Genomic DNA, 11,072 nt, shown 5'->3' with positions numbered 1-11,072 from the left:
CTGGTGTGCATTTTTCTTGATACCTTGGCTGGTGAGTACCATTGCCTTTTTGCTAGAGAATCATGGTGCTCATAGCAGAGCCTAATGAGGCTCATGGTAGAGAATCATTGTGCTCATAGTAGACAATCATGATGCTCCCAGTAGAGAATCATGGTGCTCATGCTAGTGAATCTTAGTGCTCGTAGTAAAGCCTAAAGGTGCTCACGGTAAATGTTAAAATGCTTCTGGTTAAGGCTAAAGCTTCTCATGGTTGAGGATAAAGGTGCTCATGGTAGAGCATACATGCTCATGGTAGAGAATCATGGTGCTCCTGGTAGAGAATCATGGTGCTCCTGGTAGAGAATCATGGTGCTCCTGGTAGAGAATCATGGTGCTCCTGGTAAAGAATCATGGTGCTCCTGGTAGAGAATCATGGTGCTCATGCTAGAGCCTACATGCTCATGTTAGAGAATCTGGTGCTCCTAGTAGAGAATCATGGTGCTCCTGGTAGAGAATCATGGTGCTTATGGTACAAAATCATGGTGCTCATGGTAAAGGCTCATGGTAGAAAATCATGGAGCTTATGGTAGAGAATCATGAGGCTTATGTTAGAGAATAATGATGCTCATGGCAGAGCCTAATGAGGCTCATGGTAGAGAATCATGGTGCACATGGTAGAGAATCATGGTGCTCATGGTAGAGAATCATGGTACTCATGATAGAGGATAAAGATGCTCATGCTAGGGCACAAATGTGTTCATGGTAGAGAATCATGGTGCTCATGGTAGAGACTAAAGAAGCTCATTGTAGGAAATCAGGATGCTCATGGTAAAGCCTAAAGAGGCTCATTTTAGAGAATCATTGTGCTCCTGGTAAAGAATCATGGTGCTCATGGTACAGAATTATGGTGCTCATGGTACAGAATTATGGTGGTCATGCTAGAGCCTACATTCTCATGGTAGAGAATCATGGTGCTCATGCTAGAGCCTACATGCTCATGGTAGAAAATCATGGTGCTCCTAGTAGAGAATCATGGTGCTCATGGTACAGAATCATGGTGCTCATGGTAAAGGCTCATGGTAGAAAATCATGGAGCTTATGGTAGAGAATCATAGTGGTTATGTTAGAGAATCATGATGCTCATGGTAGAGCCTAATGGTAGAGAATCATGGTGCATATGGTAGAGAATCATGGTGCTTATGATAGAGGATAAAGATGCTCATGCTAGGGCCAAAAGGTGTTCATGGTAGAAAATCATGGTGCTCATGGTAGAGACTAAAGAAGCTCATGGTAGGAAATCAAGATGCTCTTGGTAAAGCCTAAAGAGGCTCATTTTATAGAATCATGGTGTTCAAATAGAGAATGATGGTGCTTATGGTAGAGAATCATGGTGCTTATACTAGAGAATCATGGTGCTCATAGCAGAACCTAATGAGGCTCATGGTACGGAATCATTGTGCTCATGTTAGATAATCATGGTGCTCCCGGTAGAGAATCATGGTGCTCATGCTAGAGAATCTCACTGCTCATAGTAGAGACTAAAGGTGCTCACGGTAAATGTTAAAGATGCTTCTGGTTAAGGCTAAAGGTTCTCATGGTTGAGGTGAGGATAGAGGTGCTCATGGTAGAGCCTACATACTCATGGTAGAGAATCATGGTGCTCCTGGTAGAGAATCATTGTGCTCATGGTAGAGAATCATGGTACAGAATCATGGTGCTCATGATAGAGCCTACATGCTCCTGGTAGAGAATCATGAGCTCCTGGTAGAGAATCATGGTGCTCATGGTACAGAATCATGGTGCTCATTCTAGAGCCTACATGCTCCTGGTAGAGAATCATGGGCTCCTGGTAGAGAATCATGGTGCTCATGGTATAGAATCATGGTGCTCATGCTACAGCCTACATGCTCATGGTAGAAAATGATGGTGCTCCTGGTAGAGAATTATGGTGCTCATGGTACAGAATCATAGTGCTCATTGTACAGAATCATGGTGCTCATGGTAGAGACTACATGCTCCAGGTAGAGAATCATTGTGCTCCTGGTAGAGAATTATGGTGCTTATGGTACAGAATCATGGTGCTCATGCTACAGAATCATGGTGCTCATGGTACAGAATCATGGTGCTCATGGTAAAGCCTACATGCTCCCGGTAGAGAATCATGGTGCTCATGGTAGAGAATCATGGTGCTCATGGTAGAGAATCATGGTGCTCCTGGTAGAGAATCATGGTGCTCATGGTACAGAATCATGGTGCTCGTGGTACAGAATCATGGTGCTGATGCTAGAGTCTACATGCTCATGGTAGAGAATCATGGTGCTCATAGTAGAGAATCATGGTGCTCCTGGTAGAGAATCATGGTGCTCCTGGTAGAGAATCATGGTGCTCATGGTACAGAATCATGGTGCTCGTGGTACAGAATCATGGTGCTCATGCTAGAGTCTACATGCTCATGGTAGAGAATCATGGTGCTCATGCTAGAGCCTACATGCTCCTGGTAGAGAATCATGGTGCTCATGCTAGAGCCTAAAGGTGCTCATGGTAGAGAATTTTAGTGCTCATAGTAGAGAGTAAAGGTGCTCTACATAAAACTGCCATTCAGTGCTAAAATAGTTGCGAAGGGTAAATGACAAACTCCAAGATATTGGTAAAACCTTTGGACAGAGAAGATCTATATTTTTAGGATACCATAAGGGCAGGTGCCCAGTTTGCCACCCCTGGCACAGGACTAGAGTATAAATAAGGGATAAGAGAAAGAGAAAAACGGAGAGAATATATAGAATATTACTCCAAATTAAAAAGCAAAATGAATCCGTGTTTTCCCAAATAAATGGAGTCACCCACATAAAATTAACTGGTGGCAGAGTATCATCCCTGTACACAATCAATACAATACACAGGAAATATGGAAATTGTGGATAAGATGATAAGCAGCCAATGGGCAGAGGGTGAGTGGGTTGGCACCCGCGGTGGGGCATGAGATATAAGGAGAGGACTATAGCACAGTCCTGGAAGGAAGCATACAAGACTCACCAGGGCAGGAGAAGCAGGGAGATGGATTACAAGCGCAGCGCCTGCCTGGGATTACTCATGATCCTCGTCTTCTGCAAGGAGCAAGCGAGAGCCAAACCGATGAGTAGCCTGCAGGTGAGATCCACGAGCCGCCCCTTATATGTCAGAGCCAATTCTAGACACATTGTATTAGGGGACCTTCCTAAAGTCCTGGTTGAAATGAGAAAAAGGAAAGACACATTTAGTGGTCCCTATAGTCCTTGTGTTTTCCAACCGGTGGATCTCCAGCAGTTAGGAAACTACAACTCCCAGCAGGATCCTTACAACCTAAAGTTGTAGTTTCACAAAAGCTAAAGAGCCGCAGGTTGAAAACCTCAACTGTGCTCTGCGCAGCCAACTATGGCGCCATGTCGCAGTGCCATAACCTATGGATACATGTTTAATATTCAGTGACCCAGTGAGGTGTAGAGAAAGTAGTGATTTTGCATTCATTATCATATGGTTATTTGCAATTGTGCAACAATAAATCCTTTATATTATTTTTATATTTGTATTGGATACATGTCTCGTCTTCTGTCTGCAGATGTAGCAGAGCTGTGTGTAAGATGCCATAGAAGAGTTAGTTATTCCACATAACTAATGTGATTTTACATAGGACTGCAACTTAATGCAGCTGCGTATCTTCTACAAACAATGCAGTTAGATGACAGCCTCAGCTCTGCTACATCTGTACGGTATACGATGGTGGCATCACTACATATTAACCATTTGCTCTTGTAGAGTTTGTCCAGGTTACTGGAGGAAAATTTTGACCGCTCCTATGGGTCCGATGAAGCTGATCACGGGGAGTTGGTACCGACTGACTCACTGGACCAGCCGAACCCCGAAAACCAGTGGAACAGGAACAAGGCTGAGCAAATGGAAGGTTCCCACTTAAATGAAGTGACACTGCAGCAGCTGCTCAGCGACCCGGCAGGCGCCTCCAGGAGACTACGGCAGAGGAGCAAGAAGGGCTTTTCTAGAGGATGCTTTGGGGTGAAGCTGGACAGGATCGGGTCACTCAGTGGTCTGGGCTGCTGAGGTATCATGGTGAGTTGGTAAAAATCACAAGAGCTTACTATAGCACCCTGCAATGGTCAGGCATGCTGGAGGTTGCAGTTTCTCAGCAGAGGCACAGATTGGCGACCACTGACGATCCCCCTTGTATTATAATTGTATTGTGCCAAGACTGTAGTGATTATATCCTATTTACTATACAAAAGTGAGGAAAGATGGCAGAAGCCATGGTGACATCTTTATAATAATATGTTCAAAATTATACTGAAAATTATATCTGCAAAGTTAAAAACTGACAACCAAGAGCCAAAATGCAGTTCAGTTATTGCTTTTACCTCCTTCATTTGGGGGTAAAATGTGAATATTTGCAGCCGCTCAGAGATCAAAGTTATAATTCAACACATTTCCTTAATTTTTCTCACCATTAGACAGCTAGATATGTATATTTTTTTTTTGGAAAAAAAAACGAGTGTGGTTCATTTCTGATGTTTGCAGGTGGATTTATCAATTGTGACATTTTAAAAAGTTGCCAAAAAAAGTTGCAAAATAGAAACTGGACAGAAGAGTTGTATCATAAGATGAGACAAAGTTACAAAACTGTCTGGAACATTTGGTAAACTCAACTCTTATTCCAAGATAATGAGCTTAGAAATGCCCCCGATAGTGTCTGACCCCTTGTGTCCAGAAAGATTTCAGACCGATGAGATAGATGATAGATAGATAATAGATAATAGATAGATGATAGATAGATAATAGATAGATAATAGATAATAGAGAGATAATAGATAGATAATAGATAATAGAGAGATAATAGATAGATAGATGATAGATAGATAATAGATAGATGATAGATAATAGATAGATGATAGATAATAGATAGATAATAGATAATAGATAATAGAGAGATAATAGATAGATGATAGATAGATAATAGATAGATGATAGATAATAGATAGATGATAGATAATAGATAGATAGATGATAGATAGATAATAGATAGATGATAGATAATAGATGGATGATAGATAATAGAGAGATAATAGATAGATAGATGATAGATAGATAATAGATAGATGATAGATAGATAATAGATAGATAATAGAGAGATGATAGATAATAGATAGATGATAGATGATAGATAGATGACAGATAGATGATAGATAGATAGATAGATAATAGATAATAGATAATAGATAATAGATAGATAATAGATAGATAATAGATAGATAGATAATAGATAGATGATAGATAGATAATAGATAATAGATAGATGATAGATAGATGACAGATAGATGATAGATAGATATATAGATAATAGATAGATGATAGATAATAGATAGATGATAGATAATAGAGAGATAATAGATAGATAGATGATAGATAGATAATAGATAGATGATAGATAGATGATAGATAGATAATAGATAGATAATAGATAGATAATAGAGAGATGATAGATAGATAATAGATAGATAATAGATTGATAGATAGATGATAGATAGATAATAGATAGATAATAGATAGATGATAGATAGATGAGAGATGATAGATAGATAATAGATAGATAATAGATAGATAATAGATAGATGATAGATAGATGAGAGATGATAGATAGATAATAGATAATAGAGAGATAATATATAGATGATAGATAATAGATAGATGATAGATAGATAATAGATGCTAGATAGATAGATAATAGATAGATAGCTAGATAATAGAGAGATAATAGATAATAGAGAGATAATAGATAATAGATAGATGATAGATAATAGATAGATAATAGATAGATAATAGATAGAAAATAGATAATAGAGAGATAATAGATAGATAATAGATAGATAATAGATAATAGATAGATAATAGATGATAGATAGATAATAGATAGATAATAGATAGATTAATAATAGATATTTGATCGGTCTATTTATCTCTCTATTATCTATCTATCCTTCTATCTATTATCTCTCACTCAAAGACTATAACTTAGGGAGTTATCAGCCTTTGGTGCCAGGTAATAAATGTGAGGTGTTTGGTACCAGGTAATAAATGTGAGGTGTTTGGTACCAGGCTGTTGCATTCTCTTCCATTTCACCCCGATCCCTTTATCTCTCCCATCTCCTTGATCTCTCATAGATTTTGGATGTGATTTTCCCTTTCTGGCAGTAAGTGACAGCCTGGCAGGAAGATCTGAGTAATTACCGCTGTCCAGGGTGCTGAAGCCATGTGGTGCCGCCTCAGCTGCCCCTGCTGGGAAGGGTTAAATGAGGGGTCTCCAAAGAGAACATCACTTAATTAACCTATAATGATGTTACTGAGCCGAGCTAGTCAACATTCTAGATGAAGCAGAGCTAAACTAGTCAGGTGCAGCAGAGCTAAACTAGTCAGGTGTAGCAGAGCTAAACTAGTCAGGTGCAGCAGAGCTAAACTAGTCAGGTGCAGCAGAGCTAAACTAGTCAGGTGTAGCAGAGCTAAACTAGTCAGGTGTTGCAGAGCTAAACTAGTCAGGTGTAGCAGAGCTAAACTAGTCAGGTGTTGCAGAGCTAAACTAGTCAGGTGTAGCAGAGCTAAACTAGTCAGGTGTAGCAGAGCTAAACTAGTCAGGTGTTGCAGAGCTAAACTAGTCAGGTGTAGCAGAGCTAAGCTAGTCAGGTGTAGCAGAGCTAAGCTAGGTAGATGTGTCAATGCTAAATTTGCCAAACATAGCAGAGCCAAAAGTGCTATTAGTAGCAGAGTTAATATTGTAAGATGTAGCAGAGCTAACCTGTCTGTTAAAAGTCATAAATTGTGTGGTCTCTTGTGTGGCTGTAGGTAAACTCAGTTAGTTCTCATGATGTGGCTACATTACTAATTCAACTCCACTACATCTGTGCAGCTATAGTCCAACACAAGAGGTGGGCAAGTGTTCAAGTCAAGGGAAAGGGAAGAGTTTGCATGTAAGAATGGAGATAATGATGGTTGCCCTCTTAGAGACTCACTGCACTCACTGCATAGACTCCAGCGGCCGCCGGTTTCCACTATCTGCCCTAATTCTGTACTTCTTCTCCACCTTTGTCTTCTTACAGGGTAAACCCGTCTCATCATTTCTCACGCCGGCCATTATCTTGCTCCATCACCTACACCCTGCACATTGCGCTTCTGCCATCGCCCGCTCATTGGCGCCATCTTTGTTCCATGTTGCACAGAATTATTTTGGAAGACTCAAGATTAGAATTTTTTTGGACTCTGGTCTGTTCCATGATGAGCGCCTTGTGTCGTAACTTGTAGATGTGACAATAAAGTTGTTTCCATGTTTGTAGTTCTGTTTTCTTTTTCAAGGACCATAATGCTGCATTTAGCCCTGAAGTATTGGGGTAAAGCTGTGATCGGTGACTCCGGCTCGCTTCATTGTCTGCTGGGGTCTGGGGTGGTCTGCAATCCGCCTCCTGTCTGCAGGGATCTGCCCCTATTCATACATTAGCTGCGGCTCTGCCTGCTCAGATCGGCTCCTGTATATTAGCACAAGCTCAGCAAGAAGAGAGAGAAGAGCTGGGACGTATGGGCCCCAGAGAGGCGGCAGCCGGGAGACCGCCATTAATAAATGGGGTGGAATTGGCACAATTTGTGTCATTTTCTGCAATTTCTGTGACGTTCGTCACTTCTCATGGACAAGCTGTGAGGCTGGGTAGTCAAGAGGTCCAAGGTCAAAAGCCAGGAGGGTACATCATAGACAGAGAGGTGAGACAAAGGCCCTGTCAGGTCACAGCCCGGGGTTAGAAATCCAAGAAGGTAGCGGATCAAAGGGCTAGGCAAACGGATGGTCAAGGCAAATCCAAGGTCAAGCATCAAAGATCAGAATACAAGACTAGGAGCACAGAGAACACACACCTAAAGAGCAAAGCTACAACTGGCAGCAATCTAAGGCAGAGAGCCGACCATATAGCCAGGTAATTACTCCGAACAGGAGACATAGGGATGAAGCCCCGGCACACCCTGGTCCTGATGGACGGCTAAACTGTCACTCAAAACGCTGACAGCTCAGGACGCCCCAGCAACCGATTGGATGGCTGAGCTTTCTTTAGTCACCATATTGACAGCTCACGCCCCTTTTCCTGGATTGAACGGCTGAGCTGTCATTCACTGGTAGGAGGAATCGTGACAATTTCTAAACTAATGCATTCATCTCCTTTATTCCATCTGACCCAATACACCAAACCCTAGGATTACAGCTAATCAGGCACCACAGACCACCAGGGCTGCTATCATCAACCCCTCCCTGCCCTAGACTACCAGGAACGTCTGCATTAATCCCTTTAATATCTTTCACCATTAACCCAGATTATCAGGTAAATGGGCATTAACCCTTCACTGCCCTAGACTGCCAGGGATGCTAGCAATAAACCCTTTTTTTTACCCTATACTTAGTATTAACCACTTCATTACCCTAAACTACCAGGATTGCTAGCATTAACCATTTCACTATCCTAGACCAGCAGGAAAGTTGATATTAACCCCTAGTTACCCTAGACTAACAGAAACGTTGATACTATCCCCTTTCTTACCAAAAACAAGAGAGGTTCAAAATTAACCCCCTGTACCGTAGACCACCAGGGATTTTGAAAGTAATTCACTTTTCTAGATTATCAGGAAAGTTGGCATTAACCCCTTCACTACTCTAGGCTGCTGGCAGTGACCTATACTCATACCACATTAGTAGCACAGTGCACCCCTGTAGTTTGGGGAAATTTTGGATTCAATTATTAAACTTATTGGAGCCAGTGACCTAGAATTGTAGGGGCCCCATAATGAGGATAAACTGGGCCCCATCATGGTGCTGGGGTTCGCCACTCAGGATAGGAACGCCCAATGTTTGCTCCTCACCCCTAACCTATTCCCTTGGGCCAATTTTTCACCCCTTTCCTTACAATGAAATTCCATTACCGAGGGGAGTCCTGGACAGGTTCTTACTACCCAGCCCCATAAAACATGTGGCCCCTCTCTCCTAGGGCCCCTTAGCAGCTCTATGTACAAGAAAGAACTCAGTCAAATAAAATGTCATAGAAAAGAGCAAAACAATGAAGTATCATCAGTGGAAATGTCAGGAGGGTGATGGGTCCGGGGGGGGTCGCAGCGGGATTTATTCCCTTTGTTCCGGTAGAATTAGTAGAATTAGAGGATGTCAGAATGAGGGATGAATATTTGGTTTTGTCTCTTTTTTTTAATTACCTAATCAACACGATAAGAAGAGGCGTCACAATGGCTCAATGTAAAGATATGAGATGTTCTCCCCCAGAACTGACAGCTGCAGGGTCCGGACCCCATCACTCCCATCAGGCGGATGCTGGGAATCTTCACAGGGTATTAATTATGTGCAGCATCTGATGAATCATCCTGAATGATCCACCCGCTGCTCCCGGATTACACTACATACAAAGGACGTGCATTCAGAACGAAGGGCTCAACTAGCAATTCCCTAATGTTACTCCATCACTGGCAAATCTCCCAATCTGATGGCAGTAAGATAATGACTCCTACATCTGCTGCACCATAGTCAGCTCAGGCTGCGGACTGATAAATGAGGCCATATGGGGCTGTGCGGGGGATTCAGGTGCGATGGAAATGATAAATCATTGCATAATGAAAAGTTCTGCAACTTTCTATTCTACTTTATCTACCCAAATCTTCTGCTTGCTGTCAGTGAATCAAAAAATTCTTGTTACTTTCATGTGCAAATCTGCAAGATTCAGGACAGGCTGCAAATCCCGGCACTCTGGGTATCAGAACCCCGATCTTAGGATCACTGGGGGGAAACCTGCAGTCCAGAGGCGGACATACCATTGGTGCAAGGGCCCAAGAAGTAAGGGGGCCCATGCCCACCTCCACAGCAGGTGGAATTGTGCATTATGACGAGATATTGGATTGCAAAGGGCCCATATAATGTTCTTGCACAGGGGCCCTTTCCCATCTGAGTCCGCCAGTGCTGCAGTCAGTCCCCTAGCCATCAAGTTCTCCTCTATCCCCTGGGTAGGAGATAACTTGATTTTTTGTAATAACCCTTTAAAATATAAAATTAACAATCCTTTGCAAAAAGTATTATGCCTGTACTGGTTTTCAACCGTAAATAATAATAATTGTTTCCGTTAACTGACACCAAGCAGAGATCCTGAAAAGAGAATTTAAACACAAAATATATTAAAACTCTGCAGAACTGTTCATTATTTAAAGGCATATTCCCAATGGGACAAGATGATTGTGGGCTCTTACCCCTGGGGCCCTAACTGACCCCAAGGACTGGGCTCTGAAATGTGCCATTAGCTGAGGACAGAGCTCCATTTTTTCATCATCAATTCCTCCGACAATGAATGGAAGAGGGGCATGTAGTCGAATTGGGCATCAGAGGATAGCTGGGTGTCCCAGCTGCGGACTCCAAGTTATCACCTATTCTGTCCTTTTTATAGTAGAAGTTCAAAACTCTACCCTGATTGATTTCTTAATATATCTTCATAGCGACTGGAGCTTTATTTTTATGATAAGTGGCTCAGGAATTGGTGTAGGAAGGAGGGGTTTGGGTTCCTGGAGAACTGGGCCCACTTCTCAGTTGGCTACAGATTCTACGCTAGGGATGGGCTGCACCTCAATGGGGAGGGTGCAGCTGTGCTGGGGGAGAAAATGGCTAGAAGGTTGGAGGAGTGTTTAAACTAGGGATTGGGGGGAGGGTATTCATTTTATAGGTGGGGAAGTGAGTGCAGATAGTGACCAGGGCACAAATAAAGAAATTGGGGGAGGGGTAAGAACAGTCAATATAGTAAGAAGGAATAGAGGTACAGAGAGATACATAAAATGCATGTACACTAATGCCAGAAGCCTCACCAACAAAATGGAGGAAATAGAATTTATTTTGTTGGAAAATAATTATGACATGGTGGGGATATCTGAGACATGGCTGGACGAGAGCCATGACTGGGCAGTTAATTTACAGGGCTATAGTCTGTTCAGAAATGACCGTACAAACAAGCGAGGGGGGTGTGTGTTTATATGTAAAATCA

At 42.1% G+C, this 11,072-nt stretch overlaps 1 protein-coding gene across 1 annotated transcript; it reads left to right on the top strand.

Moving 5' to 3' along the window:
* Positions 1-2,959: 2,959 nt before the first annotated feature.
* On the top strand, positions 2,960-7,345 carry LOC141171798 (C-type natriuretic peptide 1-like). The gene is made up of 3 exons (XM_073655435.1): positions 2,960-3,126; positions 3,772-4,080; positions 7,113-7,345. Exons 1-2 carry the CDS (start codon positions 3,034-3,036, stop codon positions 4,069-4,071), a joined length of 393 nt encoding a protein of 130 aa, XP_073511536.1. The 5' UTR covers positions 2,960-3,033; the 3' UTR covers positions 4,072-4,080; positions 7,113-7,345.
* The last annotated feature ends 3,727 nt before the right edge of the window (positions 7,346-11,072 follow it).

This window comes from Phyllobates terribilis, unplaced genomic scaffold, assembly GCF_046119375.1.
Source record: "Phyllobates terribilis strain yellow unplaced genomic scaffold, ASM4611937v1 Scaffold_12__6_contigs__length_324123572, whole genome shotgun sequence".
Classification (NCBI taxonomy): Eukaryota; Metazoa; Chordata; class Amphibia; order Anura; family Dendrobatidae; genus Phyllobates; species Phyllobates terribilis.
The sequence above is the reverse complement of the archived record's forward strand: the minus strand, read 5'-3'. Positions and strand labels throughout refer to the sequence as shown.